The sequence below is a fragment of the Scleropages formosus genome, chromosome 3 (assembly GCF_900964775.1).
Source record: "Scleropages formosus chromosome 3, fSclFor1.1, whole genome shotgun sequence".
NCBI classification, from domain to species: Eukaryota; Metazoa; Chordata; class Actinopteri; order Osteoglossiformes; family Osteoglossidae; genus Scleropages; species Scleropages formosus.
In genome coordinates this window covers 22,257,619-22,283,973 of record NC_041808.1, presented here as the reverse complement: position 1 = coordinate 22,283,973, position 26,355 = coordinate 22,257,619, and the positions used below count along the sequence as shown (strand labels likewise).

Here is a 26,355-nt window from a genome sequence, read left to right as displayed (position 1 = left end):
AGGGAGCGCTAAGCAGGGTGGGACTGCTGACTTAAGGCACAGGTCCTGGAAGAAAATGGGTCCTCAGACCGAAAACGTTTTTTTTTTTTTCCTCCGTGCCAGTGTTCGGTATAACGTTCAAGATAAACGCTGTCTCTGCGTCCTTCTTTACCCCATCTGAAGAACCATGAACTGTGGTCTACATGAAACTTAAAGCAGCATTTGTTGTTCCTGAGTTATCTGATGGAGAATTAGCTAAAGTTTCTAGGTGAAATTTTAATTATATTTCAGCTATATTTAAGAACAATTACTACTAAATATTTCTCAAAAAAAGTCTGGAATAAGTAAAAGGTTGTTACTTATAAAGTAGGGGGCCCACTACAGATGTGGATGGGGACACAGGCTGCAGAAGCTACGGGGAATATGAAAGAGCACCTGGACTTAGGATCCTTGAGCCAAATTGGCTAAAGATCTCCTTCCAGAGTACTGTTTCATACCTCACTTTCACAAAAAAGAATAAGTCCAATTGAGAAACAGATGTACTTATTGTTTAGGGCTATTATAGTGATACTTTACATATACATATAAATTGTATCTATATGTATGTATATATAATACAGAGATAAAGTATGTTCGTTCTTAAATGTTTTTGTCGGTCAACCAAGAAACTGAATATTACGCCAAACACTATCCAGACAGAATTTTATTTAGGTCCATGTGTGAAATTATTTGGATCAAACATCTTTCATAGGTAAAACATCTCTTAATGCTTCAACAGAGAGAGGCAAAGAAGGAAAAAAAAAAAAAAAAAAAAATTGCCATGTTCCGCATGACCACATATATGAATTATATGGGTTCACACTGAGAAAAGGATGGTGACATTAACAGGTTTTAAGCAAGGGACATGTAACAGCATGTCATGTATCACATATATGAATAGACCTTTAGGGCTGTATGCCTGTGGCTATAATTGCTGTTGGTGCTCATAAACATACTGGTTTTCCCCAGATTTCATTAACAGAGGAACTCCAGTAGATGTGGCATTGCTGTAAATAGTGCGGCACAACCAGCATTCTGTACTGAAGTAGACAGGTTTGAACGACTGCTAGAGGGCATGGCTTGTAAAATGAGCAGCTGGGTTCATAGGGGTTTGCCCCAGCCCCCTAACAGACTCGGGTGCCCAAACTGAATGCATAATAATCAAATGGGCTGTGCAGTGATTTGAGACACCTTTTCATGGAAAAACATGTATATGGTAGCAATTTCTTTTCTCAGCAGACAAGGTTTAGAATACATTTTAATTTATGCTCCATAATGGATAAGCATATCTAAAAATAATGACAAACACTGAAAAAATGAATGGGTGAACAATTCTTACAGTAACACTGAATTTGTACTGTCAAGGACTCCAGTGCAAGACTCACATTTTGTGGAAACATGCAGATATTGGAAGCTAAAGAAAGAGTAAATGAAGTCACACATGAAAAAGATATGAAGCATTTGTACTTTATTCAGTATAACTGAGATCAATGATGAATGTAATTAAGCTGAGAATGACAACTTGTCTTTACATATAAATAGGAATTAATACCAGTATTACTAAGTTATATTAGCATAAATAAATCATAATTAAAATGTTAAGTTTACACATCCAGCAGTCCTGAAAAAAGAAAAAAAAAAAACAAAAAAAACTTAGATGTAAACACTGCTGTTAGACAAGTACAGCAAAAACAGCCAACCATTCAGTAACAGCAAAAAGTGTATATCTTCATTCACTGCAATACGAAAAAAAATCTTCAGAAAATTCAGCTACATTTAGGTAACCATGCTTGACTAACCTGACAAAAATCTTAACACGGTAAAGAGGGAAGAGGACGAATGTCTTAGGAATAAGGATCAAATAAATTTAGAAACCCAACTGACTCTGCCAGGGAAAATCTTACAAGATATCTGTGGCACAATTTCATGCGAGGGGAAAGTTTCCCGTTATCCTTTGCCTTACAGGACATTATCCACAGAGCGTTTGTTCTGGCTGTGTTTGCATGTTGTAAAATTCCACTCTGCCCAGCTCTTGCTGGCTCTAGCTGAAGTGAGATTTCATCACTTGCATAACGTGGCACAGGCTCATACCACCGCCTGCAGACCCTGAACTTCCCCTGAACCTCCCCGATGGGGAGTGGCGCATGAGTCAGGTTTCAGGTTACATCCTGGCCAACCTCCTTCTCTGAGAATGAAAGGGAGCCTGAATAAAACTAGATATGGCAACACTAAGATATACAGTATTAAACATATAAAAACTTTAATGACTTTACCTTGACATAAACCTACATTAACATTTCAGCCAACACATCATCTGTAACAATAATGATGTAGTAGTCAGTTTTTGCACAGCCATGCACCAATTTTTCTTGATTCATGCCTGTGCCAAAGGTCTCTGTCACTGCGTGAGAAGAGCGCTCTATAAAAATAAATTGAACTGAATTACAAAAATCTATATTGTAATTTGAAGGGAAGCATGGTGGCACAGTGGGTTTGGCTAGGGCCTGTTCTCTGGTGGGTCTGGGGTTCAAGTCCTGCTTAGGATGCCTTGCAGCGGACTGGTGTCCCATCCTGGGCGTGTCCCCCCCCCCCATTCGGCCTTGCGCCCTGTGTTGCCGGGTTAGGCTCCGGCTCACCGCGACCCTGCTTGGGACAAGCGGTTTCAGACTCTCTCTGTGTGTGTGTGTGTGTGTGTGTGTGTGTGTGTGTGTGTGTGTGTTTTGTAATTTGGCAATACATTCCCTGTAGAGAGAAAAACATGGTAAAAGGTAAAGTGTGAGAAAAAGATTTTCAGGAATGGTTAGTTAAAATTAGAGAATACCTGGTCGATGACCTGTTTACATAGACAGCAATTAATTTTATACTTGATAATGTAGTCTAAACATATACATAAAGTAGTTTCACTAGTATTATGTTGAAGCACTGAATTTACTGCATCTATAAAATAAAATGTGACCTTGACATAAAAGTTGAAAAAACAATACTAGAACTACACTGACTATTTCTATGCCAAATTCGGTACCCAGAAGCTCATATTCCAGCCGGGAACACTTGGCAAACTGGAAACAATTAAGGTGTTTCCAAGGGCTGTAGATTAAGTATGAATCAAATTCATCTGAGAGTAGCATGTGTCATTCCATTTTATAAACAGTGTTCATTTGTAATTAATTGCATTGAGATAAAAAAGGACCCAGCACATGTACAGTGAACCTTATTAAAGTAGTAATAGAAACCAACAGTTTGGCTCATCATTCAGACTTTTTTTTTTGAATTAACCCATTCTTCCCTAAGCTTTGATGTCAGGGATGAAAACAGATTTAAGTAGAAACTATGTAAAAATGCATAGGCACTTGGCTCACATTATAAAAACGAACATGTACATTACACCATTAGACCTGGTGACATCTTTGTACCCAGATACCACACTGCACCGGCACTGTACATACCGTAGACAGGCTGTGTTTAATCTGAGAGCAGAGAGTGACCTCTCATTGTATCTTTTCAATGTGGATCTTATTTGCACTGTTGTCCCGTTTCATGAACTTCTTGTTTTGGATTTCGTTGAGTGACAATGAGACAGAGCATCTGGAGGGGTTCTCCTTACGGTGCATGATGCTCTCCTTTATGGCATCTTTGATCACCTGGAAGGCACAGAAAATGATCCATCTCAGTTTCACTCAAACAATGACATTAATGCCATTATCAGCCCTTCCCCCGACACTAGGTAACCTTTTCTATTTCCTAAGTCTCATTATGCTATGATAATGTACATGATAAACATTTAATTATGAAAGCAATTTAGCATTTTACCTAAATATACTGAGGGAAATTTTAACTGGGGCAGTTCAATGATCTTGTACATGGATGCAGCATCTGAGATCTTCTTATGACTTAAAACATCTTAAAATTAACCGTTTCAAGCGCCACTACCTGTCCTGTTGCTCCTTTATTAAAACACTGGAAATGGAAGTAGGGCTGCATACTCACCTCAATATTGTTGAGGGTGTTGAACTCCATAAGGTCATGCAGCTGTGTGAATGCTTGGTTGGAGTACTGGAAGTTGAAGGTGGAGTATGGAGTCTGTGGGTCATCAAATATATCGAAGTCTCCAAACTCTAGCTCTACATCGCTCTCTCGAGGGACTCCTTTAGAGAAAATAGGAGTAGTCCATGTTACAGATTTAAGTTCCATTACCTTTGTTCTTCACAAAGGAAATGTGACAAACTAAACACTGTTAGAAATGCTGATTGCTGTACTCCCACAAGTAATTATCTCCTGATTAATAACTGTCGGGGGGGAGGGGAGGTATTAAATTCCTTAGGGCACTGTGTATGTGAGCTGATGTGCTGCTGTCAGGGAGAGGGCAAATTCTTAAACTACCGTTTCATGACTCTGTGATTGCATTAATCAAGGGTACGGTTTCTTCCTGTAGAACTGCTGTATCACAAGTTGGACCTCATCCAGCTTACGAGTGAAAGGGGAACAATGGAAACAATAAACTTTGGAGGAAGGTAAAACAGGCTCCCAGAAATGCTTACTTAAAAGGAGAGAAACACCCAACGTCTAGTTTATACTGGCTGTTTTGGATTTTTACAGACAAAGCCGGAGTTGAAAGGAACAAGAGAAGCGTGGACTGGTTTAATTAGACAGTCCAGGAAATTGTGCAACTGAGTCAAAATATGGGGGTGTAAACTAAAATTGAAAATTAGGCTATTCCATTGTTAAATTATTATTTAAACAAACATGTACATGTTTATGAAGTACTTACGGGATCAGGGGAGAAGTGAGTCCGAAAGAGGTGAGTATTGAGACCTTTCAGAAATGTAGAGATCAGTTCCGAGTGAGAGGGGAAGGTCATTCCACCACATCGAAGTCAAAACCGAAAACTTTCATGCTTTTTGATTTTGGACCTTTTGTGCATGGGACCACCAAACTGACAGAGATAAAGAAGTGTAGCAGCCTGGTTGGGGGTAGTGAGTTATCAGGCCCTACAGATATCGGGAAGCAGATCCGTTGATTGTTTTGTAGGCTGTAATGAGAGTCTTGAATTTGATCTGGGCAGCTATAGGAAGCAAATGCAGAGAGACGAGGAGGGGAGATACGTGGGAATGGTTTGGCAGGTCAGACAACTTGTGCAGCAACATTTTGGATCAGCTAGAGAGGTCTGATGGCAGAGGCCAGAAGGCCAGACAGAAAAGAGTTGCAGTCGTACAGGCGGGATATCACCACGGCCTGAACTAGGAGTTGAGTACAGTTTGTTGTACGATAGGGATGGATCCTCTGGATGTTATGCCAGATGTATGTGCAGAACTGGGTTGTGGCTTTGAGTTGAGAGAAGGGCAGACTTCAGTCAATCATTACTCCCAGGCTCTTAGCTAATGAGGTAGGCAAAATGAGCGAGTTGTCTAGTTTAAATCGAGTTGTTGAGAGGAAGATGGACCTAGGAGCTGAAGCATCTCTGTTTTGGAAGGGTTGAGTTGTAGGTGGTGATCAGAATTCCAGGCAGAGACATCAGAGCCAGGTGGCGATATGCAAAAAAAATGTATGTAGCTCTGGGGGGGAAGGAGAGGACCAGCTAGGTACTGTTGGCATAGCAGTGGTAGGAGAATCCGTGGAAGGCGATGACAGGGCCAAGGGAAGATGTGTAGATTGAGAAGAGTAGAGGGTCCAGTACCGAGCCATGCAGAACAGCAGTTGAGAGAGGCTGAGGGGATGATTGGGAGCACCGTCAGACCACTTGGTAGGATTTACCTGATAGGTAGGACTCAAACCATTTCAGTGCAGCTCCTTTGATGCCAAGCTGTCCAAGAGAGGAGAGTAGAATCTGGTGGTTGACAGTATCAAAATACTGCAGACAAGTCAAGGAGAAGACCTGAGGAAAAGGAGGCCGCTCTATCTGACTGGAGAGGACTCGACACTGCCATGAGAGCTGTTTTGGTGAAATGTCCAACTTTAAATTCAGACTAGTACCAGTTGAGGAGATCATTCTGGGTGAAGAATACAGGTAGCTGACCAAAGGTTGTCTGTTCCAGAATTTCTGACAGAAAAGGAAGAGGGAGACTGGCCTGTAGTTCTGGACTGAGTCTGCATCTAAAGAAGGTATCTTTAACAGCGGTGAAAAGAGAGCATTTTGAGGGGGATGGGAAGTAACAAGAGGAGAGTGAGGGGTTAATCTTGGAGATGAGGGCCAAGTTCTGGGGAAATATCCTGGAGAAGAGGTGAAGGAATCAACTTGATCCCTTTACTACAGGGGATAGTATTGCTCACAGTGATAGCAGGGCATTAAGAAACTTGATAAGTAGGGTTAACTAGTTTCACGAGGAGGACATTTTACAAAGCTTACTAGTCAGTTGTTTTGGGTTACTTTTGAAGAACTTGCAGCATGTTGGTCTAGGCAGGGAAGAAAGTCTTACCTTTGCAACTGGTGCTTAATATCTCTTCATATCATTCTTAGAAAAAATATTAAACTATTGCACTAAGCCTCTTTTATACCTGGAATGTCTTATTTAGCTTTAAAAATAATTTGTCATTTCATGTAATTTATGCTGCTGAGATGTGCGCCGTTACCTGGAGCCTTAAAGTTACGGAAGTTAATGTTGGCCAACACAAAGTGGATGACTGTGGGACAGTTCCTGTCACCCTTCTTAGGCTTGAACACGTAGCACTCCTTGAGACCCTCCCGGTCGAACACCTTGGGGTCGATCTTGGGGAAGGGCAGTTTGTTCATTCGCGCCCACTTCTCTGCCAGCAGCAGTTCCTTAACACACAAAGCACACTGTCACAATACTGACAACACATACAATCCTAAAATTCCATTTCACGTGTTTCTGGCCAGAGAACTTTCCCTCAAGAGCCTCATGTTTGCTTCTGCAGATTTGCCTGGATTTGTTGTTTCTTGTGTCTGGTGGACAACCTTGTGCAGAAGAACTAATAAATGGTGCAGACACGGTTAATGGATGAAGTGCACTGATATCCCAATGATTGTCTGCGGACACAGACACCCCAGGGTGCAATGGCACACTATGTGAACATGAACGCTGTTGTGCAAGGAGGAAACGCACTGCTGAGCTCAGCTGCAGTCACTGCAAATTGATGGGTTACTATAGGTTCGAAATACACATTCACAAGAGCATGCCTCAACATAACTCACACACAGTGATTGTGGAAAGAGAGTTGGTTCACCTTGAACGGTGGGCTGGAGTCACTGGGGCGTGCGGAGAAGTCAAAGGAAATGATAAGGTCTACCCCTCTCTGAGGCCGCAGGATCAGTGGATATGGGAGGTTGAAGGTCAGACCACTGTCCACCACATGGATCTTTTTGCTTTTCACGTCCAGTGGTTCGTAAATACGATCAAACTCGTTTGGGTCTGCAGAGTCACCATAAACAGAATGAAAGCAGATGAAAACAGATGGACAACGGTGCAGCTGAAATTATTCAGAATCTCCCCTATCTTATTTGAAAGAACTGAACTAGAGAAACTGCATAAGCTCACAACTACTGAAAAAATATATTCAGTGGGTTAAGATCATGGTTCTGATTTGTATTAAATTGGTACTTTGTACTGAAAGCCCACTGCCCCTACTGCATGACTAAGCAATAGGCAATTATATAGCATAATAGCAACTGGCAAAATGTGGCATACTGTATCAAAATGTAACTAGTTGCTTTGACACAAGAAATTCTTTGTCCTATTGTCTTAATGTATGCAATTCTCAGTCCAGTGATTTTCCCCTTTTACAAAAAATCATGAGCCACATGAATGTTTTGTATTTATTTACATGTTCCATTAATGCTTGTGTAAACTGAAGGAGTCCAACGCACATTTGTGCTTAAAATTTCTCGTGTTTAAATTCTCTAATTTAATAAATATGGTCGCAGCTGTGAGTGCTGCCCGATATGTGGTTTATTTTCAAGAACTTAAAAAAAAAAAAAAAAAAGTCAGTCTCATTTTGACTATCCAGCAAAGACACACTTGACTAACCACAGTCAAATGTGCAAGTGTCAGTGGCTAAAGTACAGGATGTGTCCGCACTCTGTTCTTGGCATCATGCTTCCAGTTTTGGGTGTGTTTACAGCTGTTGCAGTGGTCTTGTTTCTTCCTTCCATTCACACTAAGGTTTCATTCACCATTATCTCCCTTCTGCAGCGTCTGAAGGAAACCCTGATGTGGGCTCAGGAAGTTCACTGTTATACAGCACCACTTGTGTGTGACCACGCTGCCGTGTGTGCTCTGCTGGAGCCTCCACACTAACCTGTCACAGCATCCTCTTCCTCAACAGCTATAGAGCACAGGTGCTCAGGAAATGGGGAGAAGGGCAGCGAGCTGTTGAGGTTGAGGCCCAGCATGAAGTTGTGCACCTTGCCAGCACGGCCCTCACGGGTGTTGAAGAGGGTGGAGTCACCAACCCAGGAGGTGAACATGCGCTGCACCCAGCTGGCCTGGGCATGTCGCTGGTACTCGTCTTCCCCTTCTGGATTCTCTGAACCCGCTGTGGACGTGATGAGCAGATGTCTCACACAGACAGCTCACCATTTTTGCACTCAGTCCATCTACACAGTTTCACATCTGACCGAAAAAGTGCAGCCTGGTGTGCCTGGAATCGTTTGGATGGGTAACTGCCACGCATCCTGCATTCCTTGATGGGAACTGCAACTGCATGCAGCAAAGCAGGGTAGGGGCACCCGAGGAACATCCTTGTGGCGCTCACCTTGACGAGGCTCCTCGTCATTGTCTTGATTGTCCTCTCCCACGATGTGCTCAGGCCTTATCTGCTCTAAGAATGAAAGACAACGGGGAGGCTGTCAAAACCCAGTGTGCCATATCTAAACATCTCTTCAGCACTGGCAAAAATACACAAATGAGGACTTCCGCTGGGTTACATGAAAGACAGGAAGAGATTTCTCATTGCTACAGCAAAACACCAGACAGAGTTGAAAAGAGGATGTACTTACTGGTTGGTTATATATATATCAACACACATTTTCAAGGCCCTCCCAGGAAATGCAAGCTAAAGATAAACTGATAACTGCTCTAATGCGTGGGTGAGAACACTGCCTTTTCAAGGACTTTAAAATATATTAGTTTCACAGTTCTTAATTCCTACATTTAAACAATTACTGTGGGTCCTCAACTAACAGACAATTTGGACAGGCAGCCTAACTATTTTTCTGTAACTCCAAATTCATATGAACCAGTACACTCTAATCAAGAAAAAAAGCTCAGAAAAACGTCGTACCAAACGCTAACACTTCCATCCCTGAATCGAAAGGTACTGCTTGTTCAGTGCTGGGTCGGACGTCCGGTGTACTGCACCGAAAATAAAAATATATTCCAAAAACCACAAATAAATGTTTATGGGATGAATGAATCAGCAATTACAATGTGCAATGCTCCTCATCTCATTACTGACCACCAACTGTAAACACAGATGAAGTGAATTGCATGTGGCCGCACAATACCACACTGTTTCTATTAGGTCTGCATGTGTTTTGCTGCCAATTAATTGCAGGGCAAGGAAATGCAATATTTGTGTATTTTCAACACAACCTTGTTACAAACACACAAACTGGGGGGGGGGGGGAGAAAGAAACACTTGAAATGCACCTTCAGAAAAGCACTATTCAGATAATGCTGGGACAAAAGCAAACTATGGGCAGTAGTAACTTAGTAACAGAGCTGACTAAATAGCCATTATAAAATACGTTTAAACACAAGGAGCACTCAAATAGTTTTCCTTCTCAGTCAACAGTGCCTTAGCTTAGTGTACAGAGGACCGCTTGAATAGGCCTACCAGTCCTGTTAATGTCTGTCGCACCACTAAAGTAGTTTTTCCTGTTACTTTTTCCCCAGTGGACCGCTGCTAGACATTGGGGGACAACTACTGCAAGCAGTTCTTCATACCCCAATGATTTTTATTGCTTTTAGGCACTTTCCTTACCAAGTTCTTCCTCCATGGTACTTCCTCCAGCAGTATCTTTGATTCCTATTACCCGGTTGAATAGAATGGAGAAGGCACTCCCCCACACCCCTGCAAACACACACAGACAGTTTAGATACACAAGCCATGCAGTGGGAGTAAGTTTCAAAATTGAAATCGAATGCATATCAGTTAACGACTTAAATAGCATTCATTTACAAACCTACGTTTACATGTATTTTGCTATGGTGTATGTGACAGAGAATACTGACTCAGTATTTAACAAAACTGTTATAAATTAAATGGGATAAATATTTAACCTCAGGGATGATTAGCAAACAGGCACACTTGCTTTGCTCACCTTTTTTAAATAAGTGAGAGCACACACAGATAATTAACCGGAGTAAGCTTCAGATATGCTACATTCCTGACTTTAAATGAATAAATTACAGGCATAAAATGCATAATTCCATCATGTAGATCTGTGTGTATAAAGAGTACTTGTAAAAAAAACTCATTGCCATTAAAATAGGTGAACAACATTTTCCCACAACAACAGGTTCACCTATTTTTCACCAAACATAAAATTCTTCTGATACTTTCATGTCAAAAATCTAATTGAAAACCAAGCCCAAAATATGAGAACTGCTCTGAACACCTTAAGACCCACACATACAAAGTCACTTAAGGAAGGAAGCCTGTGATGGTCTGGCGGTTCTTCTCACCCATGAGGAAATGCAGGGGGTTCTCTTCGTATTGTTTTACTACGCTACCCATGAAGAACTTGCTTCCAAAGATTTCAGGTGGCATGAAAGTCCCGTATTTCGCCATGCCGATCTCATATGGACTGAACTCTACCCAGTCTGCCAGTCATGATGCAAAGAGAAGGCAATTAATACCCGTAATTCCCCCAACAGTTACACTTGATACCATACCACACTACGCTAGCTCACTTTGTGAGCATTTCCATATCTTTGATGTCCACCACATCACACTTTACTGTCGAGAAAATGGTTTGGTGAGCATAGCTGATGTCATGATGGCATAATACGAAATATAGATGACTCATTGTTTCCATTACATGTTAATGTTTTTACATAGAACACCACAGAGACACAGTAAGAATACAAAAAATTTCAAAAACAGTGTTGTGCACAGAATGATTGACACTATCACTTCCAAGCTATAACAGAAACTAGATATCAGAACTCTGAAACATGCAAACAGTTCTAATATTATTTAACTATAACTTATCAATGGAAACAAATTGAACCGGGTGGGTACAGAAAAAGGAAAAGACGTATTATTAGACAACTGAATCAACCATGTGATAGTGTGATGAAGAATTACGGTCTGTGTGTGTTTAAGTGTGTGTGAGAGAGAAACTATGCACAGAGCACCAAGCCTCAGATTTTCTTCCATGAAAAAAACAGCTCTACTAGGTCAAAATATAATATTTTATACACATTTCAAAACAAATTAACAGAATACAGCACAAGTAATTTCTTGTTTTCTTTTCAAGTAATTTGGTACTATTTTGAAGAAGCTGCTAAATTAAACTTAAATGTGTAAAACTACTTATGCATTTATATAGCTGGGTAAGTTAACTGCAGCAATTTAGGGTGAGCACCCTGCTCAAGGGTACTACAGTGGGATTCAAACCTGCAACCTTTCAGCTCCAAAAGCAGCTCTAACCACCACACTATCAGTTGTTTGCAGTATTTACCTGTTTGCACAATAGGTGAGTGAAAGGTATGCTGCGGTGACTGTCGGGTTTCTGTCACTGGTTTCTACCTTTGGGCACTGGGAGCCAAGCTAGAATAGCATTTCAATGAGTAAGCGGTCCTTCCCAGGCAAGAACCTGTCCCAGCCATGTAAACATCAGCAAACCCACAGGAAACAGCCCACCCACGGGTGCGTTCCTTTGAAGTACACCTCACCGATTACCTATTACGTTTACATTCCTGTTGCTAAGCTGGACACAACCTGAGTGGTGTCACATTTAATGACACACATTTAATGACTTTACAATATGTTGACCTCAGCCTTTGAAAGACTTTTACCACAGTTAACATCAGAGCATCCCTAAACTGAGACTAAAATGTTTTATCAGCAACTCGTATCATACTCCTGAATTAAAAAAATGGCTGAACTTATCTAATACAGCATACTGCGCAGTTTGGAATCTTAGGTTAAACAATCATTCAGTCAGAATGTAAATGAGACAAAGTCAATTATTATTTCGGAGTTTGTCAAGAATTTCCATATTTTCCAAATATGCAAATATACACAAATTTGCCCACAAATAGAAGACTATCTACACATCAGAGGAAAATCATAGAGATAAATGCAGCTAAATTCACTTCAGCACACACTTCAGTTGATGGGGAAAAGACATATTCTTTCACCTATCAAAGCAGAAAACAACCATGTGGATATAGACTATGGGCTGAGTTTTTTTTGGTCACTAAAACACTGAACTCAAGCATAATTTGTGAGCACCAGCCTTGATCCCCTGGGAGATGTTTCTTTAACCCCCGATTACTCTCTAACAGGCCCCTAACCACAAAGGGAACGTCACCGTGAAAGGGTCTGACTGCATTCCTGGACACAGAACCATCTACCCGTCAGCATAACAAGAGAGAAAGGAGAACAACACAGGGATGAGGTAGGAACAATAGAGCAAAGTCAACCCAGACAACAAGAGCATCCCTCCTACCAGCAAACATGAGCTCAGAGACATCAGGCTTCACGTGAAGACAGGTGAATAGCGGCATTGGACACTGTCCCTCATCCACCTTTTCCTGCATTTTGCTCAGCTTGAAGTGCATGCGCTTTATGAAGAAAGCAACATATGAAGGAATTTTTTTTTAAAAAGCCCATGGAAAAAATAAATCACAAGTACATCACAGCACTACTTAGTGTAGAGAATGTTTGGTGTAAGGATTAGTGTACAAATTAAGTTTGGAGAAAAAAATAAAATAAGTGAGGCTGACTAGGTAGGGAGCAGTGATGGGTGGGCTTGTGGTTCTTTTTAATTACCTACCCCATTGTACACAAATACAGTAACAACAAAAATACAGCAACTGTATAGAAGTCACGGACAGAAGAGTAAAAGCGTAACTATACTAACTTCAGGACATACACAGTGTTACCACTACATTTACATTTATTCATTTAGCAGATGCTTTTGTCCAAAGCAACATACATTTCAGCAAAAGTACAATTTATGCATTACATTAAGAGAAGGAGACATAGCTGCAGACATGAAAGTCTCAAGCAAACCTGGTTTGTTACCTACCACTTGCTGCACCGAGGTTCATCAATCGAGTAGGTGCATAAAACACAGGCTAGACAAATCCCGATACAATATTTTTTAAAAAAAATAAAAAAAAACAAGAAAATTGGTGGGAGGGTAAGATACACAAATAAGCAAGTACAATGCCAGAGTAGTGGCTGAATAAAGGTTGTATCTGGAGATATTTATGGAATTATAATGCATCTCTCCAATGAGCTGGAGAGATCTTGGGTGAAGTGGATCTGGAAAAGGTGAGTTTTCAGACTCTTCTTGAAAGGAGACAGAGTTTCTGCAGTTCTGAGTGAGAGGGGAAGGTCATTCCACCACAACGGACCCAGAACCGAGAACCTCCGAGCTTTACCTTTCATGCGCGGAAACCACCAAGCGAGCAGAAGTAGATGAACGAAGGGGCCTGGCTGGGGTGTAGCGGTTGATCAAGTCTTGTAAATAGCTGAGAGCAGTTCTATTGATGCATTTGTACACAGTAACCAGGGTTTTGAATTTGATACAGGCAGCTATAGGAAGCCAGTGCAGAGAGATGAGTAGAGAAGATACATGGGAGCGCTTTGGCAAATCAAACAACTCATGCAGCAGAACTTTGTAGAAGCTGCAGAGGTTTGATGGCATTAGCAGGAAGGCCACACAGGAGAGAGTTGTAGTAGTCCAGACGGGAAGTCACCATGGCCTGGACAAGTAGTTGGGTGGAGTCAGTAGTGAGGTAGGGACGGATCCTACGAATATTATGCAGGATGTATCTGCAGGACTGGGCTGTGGCTTCGATATGTCGAGAGAATGACAGACTCGCATCAATCATTACTCCAGGCTCTTGGCGAAGGAGCTAGGCGAAATGAGTGAGTTGTCTAGTTTGATCAACAGATCGTGACAGGAGGATAGGCCAGATAGGAGGTAAAGAAAAGCCCTCAGAACACAAAACCTCTTTTCACCCGTCAGGCTCTTAGTGTTAACCTTTATTATGTGTCTCCCTTGGTGACTGGCTGCACCAGGGCCTCATTATGCCATTAACAGGCTGCTCCCAGGTACATTTGCCAGGCTTCTGGACTGGGTGTGGCTAGGCTTCATCCTGCCACAGGGAGGTTTTAGCAATTGTTCACTTCTTTATTTCTGCATTACTCTGGGTTAATCTGACCCCTGACATGCTACACTGAATGGTGACAGCAGCTAAAGGTGTTCGCCCTGCAGTTTATCAAACAGCCGGGCAAGGCTGCTCTGAGTTGCCATGGCCAGATAGAGGACAATCATTTGCATTATGATTTAATGCTGACCAAGTGCACGCAAAAGCTATTTCTGAACCCAGGGCAATAAAGGAAAGAGAATTATTAACACCTTCAGTAGCCCTTTTCCCTACAGCACGACTAAATGGAGAATTACCAAGTACCATGTGCAAATGGCAGAGCATCATTTATAGAAGATGCAGCACCTGCATTTCACCTGCGTAATGTTCCTAAGAAAGGAAATCCTACGCAAGACATCGTTGCAGCCGACACACAGCTGAAAGGTTAGCGAGTGTGCTGTAATGCAAGAAGAAGAAGAAGAAGAAGAGGCATTTTGACTTTCCTGTCAAGTTCCCACTGAGATCAAATCAGACCAGTCACTTGGAAAGCATGTGGTTTAAGAGAAAAAGGGGCGAGTGTGAAAACGAAACAGTGACTAAACACATCCACCCATGTAGGAACTGTGAGGGCAAAGCATGCATACATGGCACAGGGCTACAAACTGGACTTATGACGATACGCGCTGAAGCAACACAATGCTAGACGGCATCAAATGCTAGATGGCACACGGTCACAGTTTAGGGATGGCAGGCAGCACTCACCCCGGGGATAAGGGTCTCCCCAATGAGCATGCCAAAAATATCGGTGAAGGTGACAGGCTGGCCAGCTGCCTTCTTTGTCCAGAGGGCTGTGATGTAGCGCTTGATGTTCTGGGGCATGAGGAAGCGTAGCGGGTTGCTGCTCACACTCTTCATCAGTTCCTGGTTGATCTCCCTGGGGCCCTTGGTAGGGAATTCGGGGTGGGAGTACAGCGTAGACATGTACCTGCAGTCCCACCGGGGAGAGTCAGGCAGCGCCCTTGATGGGAATGTGTACCCCGTATACCCACCCACAATCATCCACCTCCAATTGTCCCCCAGCCCGGAACAAGAGGCCCAGGGCAAGCCTAAGCAGGAATGTCACTTAAATCACATAAGTGCTCCCATTTAACTACTTCCACATACTTTTTGTTAAACGTTTGGCCTGTAAAAATGATAGCAGATTCACCAGCCAAACAAAATTCTCTTCTGTCTTTCAGCGGGATTGCCAAAATAGAAGTTACAATAGCAACCATTTATACAAATGTGGCCTAGATGCTCGACTGAGAATGCTAAAGAATGAAGCAAATGAGCTTTGGGGTTTTTTCACACCATACATTTATAGATAGATTGAAGTAACACATTGAAATAAACTGAAAGCAGCCTTAATGTGGTTTTCAAGATGAACATTTTCATGAAAATCATCTAGATAACACAGAGGGCTTTCACTTCAGCTTTTACACTACAGAACACAATTCTCTGACTGAGAACACGCAGAAGCTATGCGTAGGAGAACTATCCTAAATCAGTCATGAAAATATATGTCTCACTAGTGACGCCAAGCCTGGGTCACAGCTACTCCAGAAATTAATGACTACTAACATGTGGCAGCATACTCACCAGGTGGAGCCCGAAAGGCCAGCCACGTAGGTGGCACAGTCAAGAACCCCGGACTCGTACAGTGCCTTCATGACCCCTGAGAACCCCACCATGGCCCTGAACCCTCCCCCGGAGCCCACAATGGCAATCACTGGCACCTGTACAGAAAGGAAAGACACTGGCATTGTTACTGTATTTTTACACTAAATCCCCTGTGTTCATGTAACATGCTGCCAAGTCTTCACTTTCTTGATCCAGTGCACCAGTGTTCAGTGGCACTATCACAACAAATGTCACACCAAACATTCAGAAGAGGAGCACAGCGCATCTTATTTACACTCATCCACCGTTATTTGGTCTTCCCATATGGGGTTTTTCCGCTTACCCAGTCCAGAAGCGCCACTTATTGTTAATTGGGTCGGGTTTATCCTGTGTGTGACAATCGATTCGGTGTAATATACCGAGACCACATTTGGAAACTGGTCCAAGCAGTTGTTTGAAAGAGACTGAAATGCACTGCATTTTGAGGACCACATAATCATAAGAAATAGTGGAGCAATTTTGGTACTCCATTTTCCAATATTCTGCCCATTTTCAGGATAAAATTAGGACCAGGTAACGGGGATAAGTGTACTTATGTGGTTTATAATCACGTGAACAGGATCACCAATCTTCTACATTTTTGCAACGCACTGCATAGTAACAAAGGAAGAGCGTTGAACACTTTGTGGCCCACCTGTTGCAGGGAGGTGGGGAGGAAACGGCTCTTCTCCATTGCCAACAGCTTCTTGATGGCCAGCATGACCCTATCCCGGCGCACTTGCCGGAACAGCTTCTCTTTGTCACACAGTGCCATGCTGAAGCGCAGGTCTGTCGAAGAGCTGAGGATGGGTAATAGAACGTGTTGGCCACAAGCTTTAAAAAGAGCCTTCGGTCCCAGAACAGGACTTGTTGCTAACATTTGAATAAGATACCTATTTCAGCCTCGTGAAAGCCTATAACCTCCTTAAATTTCTTTGCACAATGTCTGTCAATCAAAATGATGCACAAAAAAAAAAAAAAGCCGTTTATAAGACTAGAAGGTCAGCTGGTTAGAGACAATACTGCACCTTGTGCCTTGAAAGGAAAGGCAAAGCTCCAGAGGACAGTTAAAGACAGCGATGAGGCCAGGGGTCTGAAACTCTTTTCATATCACAGGCCGAAAAGGATTCATAATGCCTACTCCGGGCTGTTTTTATACTTGTATTATTTGTATAACAGACGAGAAAATGGGAAAATCACTATTTATAGCCATTGTTCACTGGTGCTCCTATAGCGCTGTATACTGATTCAGTAATGTTCCTTTGTTAGCCGGTATGATTGAGCCTCCTGCATTACTCTTAATGAAAACTAAGCAGTTTTCACTTTTGAACGGGGAAATATAAAGCAATAAAGAGGTACTCACTATCACACCATGTAATCTTTGCAATTTATTTTTGTTGCTAGTTGCTTCCCCGACATCTGATCACTTTTTTTTTTTTAGTTTGGACAGCCATGACACAAAGTCTCAAGTCAGCAACTGAGCAATAGCAAGCTTCCAAATAACCACAATTTCTTTCAGAACGCTGTAATGTTGCACCTTTACCTTACAGTTGGCATTGCTAACAAGAGGGTCTGGGCACGGTACTGTAGAACCCCAAACTTTACTACGCCTTAACATGTCTCAAGGTGAAAACGTCATTATACTACTGGTCAGAGGTCAGTAATGACAACACAATTCTTCCCAAAGGTTACTACACTAGCACTCGTCCATAACCTGTACAACAGTAACCACAAATAGCATAAAACTTTGTAAAAACACATTAGAACCAGAGCAGCACTGCAACATGACCAGTGCATACATTCATAGTTCAGGGTTTATGAATTCACCTTTCTGAGATAAGATCCAGACTGTCGCAACCTTTCCAGGATAAGCAGTTAGCGAAAGTCAGTGAGAAAAGTGAGAGTGAAAATGAACAAGCTACACAAATGGGTAAATCATTATAAGCAGGTTAACACTAAGTCATTTTACATTTACATTTATTTATTTAGCAGATGCTTTTGTCCAGAGCGACTTCCAATGAACTCTATATAGTGTTATCAGCCCACACACCTTATTCACAAGGTGACAGATTTTGGAGAAAAGTAATCAGCTAAATTTAAGTGTGTGCAACTGTAAAATAAACAAACATAAACGAATGCTAGTGTAGTAACCACTGGGGGAACTGTGTTGTCATTACCAACCCATGTACAGTTCTGTGTGTTCTGAAGCTTTTGGCTGGCTTGTCCGTGCATTCTGTCAAGATTTACTGCAAAGATATGTCAAGGCGCAATGAAGTGTGCGTTCCTGGGGTCCCGTCTCCTGAGCTTGTAATTAATAACACTGCCGAAGACAGCAAGGCCCAGGTGGGTACACTAATCCTGCAGGTAAGGTATTGCTGGGCATTTGATGGTATGTCTGTTAAATAGATGGATACACTTAATATGCAACTTCCCATAAGCAAATTAATTTGATTGTAGTCATTAGTGGTAAGGGGGTGCGGTGGCACAGCGGGTTTGACCGGGTCCTGCTCTCTGGCACGTCTGGGGGTTCAAGTCCCGCTTGGCGTCCCATCCTGGGAGCGTCCCCTCCTCTCGAGCCTTACGCCCTGTGTTGCCAGGTCAGGTTCCAGTTCACCGCGACCCCACTTGAGACAAGCGGTTTCAGTCAATGTGTGTGTGTCATTAGTGGTGTTCCACATTACAGTATTTGGTCGCATCTAAATCACCAGCCAATCATCATGCAAGCATATCAAAAAGCTCATCTAGCTTGTGGGCCCTATGTCTGGAACCCCTGAACTAGATACCCACATAAACACCCCTCTGTGATATGAAGCAGCAACACTGGCCTTTCCCTGAAGACCTCACAAGAAATGCAGAGGATAAGAATAAACCATTTTCAATTCACTTGACAAGCAAATTGTCAAACCCTGCCCCCCTACCTTGAACCAAAGTGAGCCTGCACCACAGGCCATGAAAACCACATCAGCTTTGCTTCAAATGTTTGCTCTGTGTTTGATCTACACAAACCCATTTCCACAGGCAAGAAAAAACCTAAATCGTCAATATAATTTTTTTTTTTTTTTTTTTTGTATTTAGCTTAAATTCTTGTTGATGGTAACTCACAACGTCAGGATTTGTATAACATTTCAAGCTTTTGTAGATACAAGTTACATCTGCATTTATTCATTCAGCTGAATCTGAACAACTTACAATGTAAAGCTACTATCACAGCACGGTAATTTCCTCTGTATCAATTCAGTGTAAGTATCTTGATCAAGGATGCTACAGTGAGAACTGGGATTCAAACTAGGGTCTTTGGGGTCCACAGGCAACACATCTAACCACTGCACTAGCAACTACAAAGTAATGATCTTGTATGAAATACTGTCCCACTATAATAAAGTCCACACAAGATTGACATGTTACACATAATAAAGCAAGAATACTGAATCATTTGGCTGATGCTTTCCTCCAAAGCAGCTTAGACTTAACTTACAATGATTTACCCATTCATACAGCTGGGTATTATTTACTGAAGCAGTTTAGGGAATGGACCTTGCTTAATAGCAGGGTATGATGCTCTAACTACTATACTAGCTGCTGCCCCAGTCTAATCATTCTTAAACTATATAAAAGTACAACCGCAAACATTAACAGGAGTACGGCAAGACAGAATTTAGTGCACAGTGATACATACCATACCTCCAGGGACATGTTTAAGTACACCTTGGTTACCTACAAACACAAAAATACATTGGCTACAGCAGGAATTCTTCCAAAACAAGAGTGGAGGTTTTGTTATCCATATGCCACATACTATACAGCATTAACAGGAACAGACATGATGAGGATATAATTTGACAAACTACACAGACCAGGAAAAACATGAAGACTGCCACAAAAGTCTCACTTTAGCATGTAAAGCACATGGGAAATTGAAAAACTAATATTCACAACTATATGAACATTATTACTGAATATATTCACATTAACTTTCAAATGATGATAAAAATTAAAATTAATTATCGCTGATGATGTATGCAGGCCTAATAATATTTAATACATGTTTTATGCACTCTCTTACTTTGCCAATGAGGACTGACACTTGTTCTGGTTGCCCCACTTTGATTTTCGAAATGGCAAATGATACAGTTCCAAGTGTCTCGTCCATTACATAGTTGGCATCCATTAGTGTTATCTACATAGAGAAAAAAATAGAACAGAAAAAAAGAGGAGGACATGTCAAAGGTGCTTGCAGGTTTACGGTTTATGTAAATACAGTACAGCGTATGGGGTCTCGGCAACCCCCACCACGGCCGTGTATCAAGTGCAAAGTGATTCACCTCTAGCACGTTCTCCTGATTGGGGTCCAATATGAACTCGAAAGTTTCATTCCACACTGGATTTACATCGTTGTCAATGTGGCGCGTCCGTTTCCTGGTCTCAGGCACCGACGGAATGAACAGCTCCACGTAGGGGTCTGGAGTGTCCACTAAAAGTACACATACACACAGGCACACACGCACACAAAGAACATATATTTTCAAATGGAGAATATTCTCTTTTCACTTTACTCAGGCTACATTACCTCTTTAGTGCCTTCTTTTTTCCAGGTAACCATGACAGTTTATTATGAAAACATGAAATATCATGAAACTTTAAATCCAACTCAGGCACTAGTCTAGTTTTAATTTTAAATGTCAAACTTCATTAACATTTATCACGACCATGTACAAACAAACCACCTTACACTGGAATTCCATTAATACAATCCAACTGGTTATGCCTGTACATCTAAATTTATCCTTTCACTTTGACACTGGTGAAACACCTCATCTTGTTTCTTTACAAATAAGAAGTATACATTAAAACTAAGTTGTGCTTTACATGATAAAAAAAATTTCAGTGACTAAAGCTCTGCAATTAGTTAGCGCTACGAAGCAAAGAACAGTCAAAGGAACTGAATTCTTTTTTTGCCTCCCACCTTTGGCAATAAGAACACAATTACAGTGTGCTCCATGACACATGTGTTCCTCCTTGTATTGCACACAAAGCTAAGGGTGAATCATTTAGACTGCTACAAGCTAATGAACATCCATACTCTGAGAGAAAGAGCAGCAAATCTGGCTGACACACAGATTACTTGCAGGTGAGAGCTGTCTGAAGGGCACAGTCTGACTTTGACCTCTGGACCTACGTGAATGGCATGCTGTCTACAACATGAACCAAGGGCTCTGAACGATGATCTGATGCACAGAAAACACCACAAGTGACACCCAATTCTATACACACACACACTACAACTGCAATGGATCATCTGCTGAGTACTGGTCAGTACGAGTGGATGATTGTGTGAAAGCAGTAAAGCGCATGAAGAGGACTTACACAAATCTCCCAGTTTTCCTTTCGTGACATTCTCAGCCTTTACTACGGTCACTTTGAACTTGTGCGAGTACTGGTGCTCTACCTGCAAAATGCAAAAAGCAGTAGGTGGCATACTGGTTAGAGGTGCTGCCTTTGGATAAGAATCCAACCTCTGCACCTGCTGTACCCACCCTGAATTTATACAGCAAAATCTATTCAACATTCTAAATGGGTACATAACTGTAAAAAGCTTAAAACTGTAAGTTGCTCAAGTCAGATAAATATATAAAGTTAAATGTAGGTATTTCCTAAATACAACAGTATTTGATAGTGCTAGTGAGATACCAGCGAGTAGCTGTCTCACAGCACCTGGGTGGTGCGAAAGAACATGGGTTTGATCCCTGCTCAGTCTGTGCGGAGTCTGCACGTTCTCTCGATGTCTGCAGGGGTTTCTGCCGGGTGCTTCGGTTTCCTCCCACAGCCCAAAGACATGCTGTTCAGGTTCACCGATAGCGTGTGAGTGACAGAGAGTGTGTTCCACTGATCTATGGATGAGTGACCCAGTGTAAGTAGTGTATCTAGCAGTGTAACTCACCTTGGTGAATAAGGTGTGTGGGCTGATAACACTATATAATATCCATTGGACGTTGCTTTGGAGAAAAGTATCTGCTAAATAAATACATGTAAATGTAATGTAACTGAGTTACCAATCATGTCACACACCTCCTTTCTAACCCAAACCAGAGGACAATGTAAATGGAAAAAGGTATGATGACATGTCTCTCCACTGGCTTCCTGTAGCTGCTCATATCAAGAGCAATACTTTGGTTATGGAATAAAAGACCATTAATGGATCTGCCTCCTGATAGGTGCAGGAACTGATCAATCACTTCATGCCAACCAGACTGTTGTGCTTCTCCACCTCTAGCAACTCGATGGCCCGAAAGCCTGACTGTTCTTAGTTTTGGCTTCACTGTAGTGGAATGAGCTCCATCTCTTATGCAGAATATTCGAGAAGCATCTTGAAACATCTCTTTAGGACTACTTCTCTCATAATCTCCTATCTGCTCCTAAACTTTCAGTCCATTATTTTAAAAAGACTCCCTGTCAATTCTATATGCGATTATTCAAGTAACGTGCACCGGCAAAAACAATTCTGTTCGACTAAGTGACCGTACTTTGGGAGTCATGGATCAATGTCTGTGCCTCTCCACCTGCTGGTGAAATGCAGGCAGAAATGCAGAAAAGTTTACTCCGACTTGTATGTCATTTTTTCTAAGTCACATTTCTTCGAGAAATAAATATAAACAGAGCAGTGAGTGTGCAGCCTGCTTTAGCAAACTAAACTGTCTCACATAACAACTGCGAAGATCTCAAAGACCTGATAAGTTCTAGCGTTCTTGCATGACCACCATATATGCAAAGATGACTGCTGTAACTTTTAGCTCAGTTTGATCATTGGCTCTGTTAGCACAGTACGTCTGTGGTAAAGAAATGTTGACAAGTTTCCAGTTTCTCTATTTTGTGCATAGCTGTGCAACTCTGGCACAGACAAACCACCTACTTTCTCTCTGTGTGTGTGTGTGTGTGTGTGTGTGTGTGTGTGTGTGTGTGTGTGCATAGCTACAAAAGAGTAATGACTGTATAGAGTATAAACCAGTGTGTGCCTGTACATGAATATCCATACTGCATAGATCTGTAATACACTTGAAACACACATACCCACAAATACAGAGACACGAAAAGTGTGGATGCACAGTTTTGCTCTGCTACTGTACACTGCTGCTAACAGGAAAGTCAGTAATTTGTTTATTAAAGCTTACGTATTGCAACATTATCTTCATTTCCCTAAGCGTCCTTCTACCCATATCATCCAGCTGAAGGGCAGCACAGAAAAAGGCAGGAAGCTGGAGGGTTTTTCAAATGCAAAGCAATAATGGGAAATGTGATCTGGTCTAGGAGAAACACAATGGGTGTTCTCTGGTCAGGTTCTCAGAAAGAACCTGAGCTGGGATGACTGGAAATGAGTCTGCCTGTGAAGCTGGGACAAGTAATGCCTCCCTGTCTATCAACACAGCAAGTTCTGGAGCTTTCAGAACCTCTTTGCCCTAAATGATGGCAGCTGAATAAAAAACACCAGGATGGTCTGAAAATCTTCCAGAATCCAAACTACACCGAATACTTCATATGTTTATGTTCAGTGGCGGGGGAAGGGCCAGCTGGTGAGACACTGGTTAACACTACTGCCTTTTGACCAAAAAGGAGCCAGGTTTGATTCCTGCCTCCTGCTGTAGTACCCTTGAGCAAAGCACGTATCCCAAATTGGTTCAGTTAAAAGTGACCCTGCTGCGACAATGAGTAAATCACTGAAAGTACTTTAACGTTGTAGGTTGCTTTGGAGAAAAGCAACAACTAAATCAATACATGTTAAGTGCAGACAACTGTGGAAGCTTTGAACAATTAGAAAAGGAGCAAGAGCACTGCAAAGTCCACCGGGCAAAAATGCCAGCAATGAAAGGACTTTAGAAGAAAGGTCAGCCCCTCGAGTTTGGACTTCTTGACATTCAGATACAGTTTGAAATTAAGTGATTACTGACACCTCTATTAGCTAAGACACCATCTGTACCTTTGCCTCTAGTGTTAGGGTGATAGACGGCCCGGTTCCCATGCCAGCAGAAGCAGTCTGGCAGATTGCAATGAAGTTATCCACAAAATATAATAACGAAAATGGTAATCAAACATTCATGTATTGATCTGAGTGATTACTTACTATGATGTACTGATAGGGGTCTATGGAAGACATTTTCAGTCATAGGAAAGTTCTACTTTTAGATGAAACCATATAGACCATCCAAAGTGTACTTCAGATTAATCCTGAGGAGAAAAAAATATAGAATTGTAATTTTTATCTAGATTCATGTTTAAAATTCAACAGAAAAGCAGTTATGACAAAGACTGGTAGAGATGTATTAAGGAATTAAGTATGTAAAGCAGTGATTATTATTCTTGTATTTGAGTTTTGACAAATAAACGTAGACCACAGATGCTCAAAATGCTTTTAGTCATCAGAACTCTGTTTATGCTGTTGTAACACAAAATAAATACCCATGAAAACATTAAGTAAACAAATAAAATAGCATTTGTTAAGCAAAATGATCACAGGAAACCGCTTGCTTGGCAGAGACGAGAGTAATGTAGGTCTCCTGACATAACACTCTGACTTTTTTTTTTTTTTTTTTTAACTTAGGTTAATTTGTAGTTCTCACATTAAATCTGCATGTAAATAAATTATCCGAGAATTATAAATTTAGAGGGTCATCTAGTAAATCCCATGTTATATGTTTGTGCAGACTCTCGACGATGAGCTGGGCTGTTACCTAAATCTGGCTTTCCTCTTTAATTTACTTTCAGATTTACCCTAAAACTCTCTCAAATTTAAACAAAAGCTAAAACAAAAAACACAACATTTCTGGGAGAAAAAAAATTCTTAATATGTTCAATGGGGAAAAAGCTCATCTCCTACAGAACTGAGCAAATATTATGTGAGCTGGTTAAGAAATATAATGCGGCAACGATTTTATAAAAAAATGAACCACAAATAAAAATGGGGGGATCATAATCAGCGCAGGAAAGCCAATAGGCGTTTTATACCAATACGTTATACACGAAAAGACACAGTTAGCCTACGTGGATAAATTCGATGTTTTTTTTTTTTTTTTTTTTAAACTTAAGAAAACAAAATTTACTTCACTGTTCGCAGTGCAGCGGGACTGTGAGCCGGTGTGCGCACGATAAAACACACAGAGTTCCTAACAAACAAGTTTATTCACGTCGGATACAAGCAGAGAATCGTTCCGGTGTAAAAACTTTTTTTTTCCCAAATTTACGACGAAATACGAGTAAATATGCCGACATGAATGTGTACGTGCGATTAATTTCGTTCCTAGGGCAAAGTTATATAAGACTGATGCCAGTGGTACTGGAAGGAATCCGACTCAAAGTCAAACAGTGTTTTCTTTGAAACGCTCGCTATCACTCCACTCGCACACCTTTTCGCTCCCCTGGTGACAATGAAAACGAGCCCACATCCATTAGCTATTTAATCTGCTCGTCAAACTCGCAAACCGCCGTAAGACACAGTAACGTAACTCGCTCGCCTCGCGCGCCCCCTTCGCTCTTCGTCGCGCGCTCGTCCGGCGTCACCCTCGTTCAACGTAGTGTCGCCAAGGCAAGGCAGGATCCAGACCCCCTCCCAAAGGACCCTAACGCACGAGCTGTACTGACATGATTGAAATGGGTACGTAGCCTACCTTGTCCGCGAGCTCACTGTTCGGCTGGGACGAACCGAAACCCCTCCGACAGTCGCACGAGCCGCAGAGGGAGGCGCCAAGGCTTCTTCCTCAAAGCGACACACAGCCCAAGGCGGTGCAGAAACACACACACACATTGTGTGTGTGCAGTTCAGTGAGGCACGTTAGGAACGACAGCGATAATTTGTGGTCCGCTAAATGATTTCATGCGTGAAATACTCGTCTTTGCAACTGAACTTTTAACAGCATAGATTAGTAATAATTCGGGAATAACTCCGGGAAAACAAAATACGCAGCTGTATAAATGGGTAAATAATTGTAAGTGACTTAACATTGTGAATCGCTTTGGAAAGAAACGGTAGCTAAATGAATAAATGTAAATGTACTGTAAGTGTATCATCATAGGTTCGGGTAGCAATTGTACACTGCTGGGCACGAGGGTGCCCTCCTGGGGGATTCTTCCTCACTGAGGAAAACTGCGCTTCCTGACCGCCAGAACGTGCACAACACCCTTAGTGTCTGAATCTCAGAACGCACAACCTCATTAGTGACTTAACAGACTGCAATTCGTTCATTAGTGTTGTCGTGTAGGAGTCTTGCCAGGCTGTTACGGTCAACGTGTGGTGCGCAGGAAATAGAGCTCCCCGCAAACACGTCAGTAACAATCAACGGTTCCTACTTATTTCCATATGCTACAG

At 41.8% G+C, this 26,355-nt stretch overlaps 1 protein-coding gene across 3 annotated transcripts; it reads right to left on the bottom strand.

The window, feature by feature from the left end:
• Window positions 1-2,689: 2,689 nt before the first annotated feature.
• pla2g4aa (phospholipase A2, group IVAa (cytosolic, calcium-dependent)) lies at window positions 2,690-25,777 on the bottom strand. Of its 3 annotated transcripts, XM_018753488.2 has the most exons (19): window positions 25,658-25,777; window positions 24,118-24,221; window positions 21,369-21,450; window positions 20,327-20,475; window positions 20,068-20,181; window positions 19,681-19,718; window positions 16,660-16,804; window positions 15,945-16,081; window positions 15,069-15,291; window positions 12,656-12,770; window positions 10,662-10,799; window positions 9,958-10,047; window positions 8,728-8,793; window positions 8,272-8,508; window positions 7,201-7,385; window positions 6,586-6,775; window positions 4,006-4,163; window positions 3,465-3,659; window positions 2,732-2,760 (listed from the first exon to the last, which is right to left on the bottom strand). In XM_018753488.2, exons 2-18 carry the CDS (start codon window positions 24,148-24,150, stop codon window positions 3,507-3,509), a joined length of 2,253 nt encoding a protein of 750 aa, XP_018609004.1. In that variant the 5' UTR covers window positions 24,151-24,221; window positions 25,658-25,777; the 3' UTR covers window positions 2,732-2,760; window positions 3,465-3,506. The 3 variants fall into 3 exon arrangements, with proteins under 3 accessions (XP_018609003.1, XP_029106038.1, XP_018609004.1); XM_018753487.2 differs by having other exon boundaries at window positions 2,690-3,659; window positions 25,658-25,776; XM_029250205.1 differs by lacking the exon at window positions 25,658-25,777 and adding an exon at window positions 25,497-25,644 and having other exon boundaries at window positions 2,690-3,659.
• Window positions 25,778-26,355: the final 578 nt, after the last annotated feature.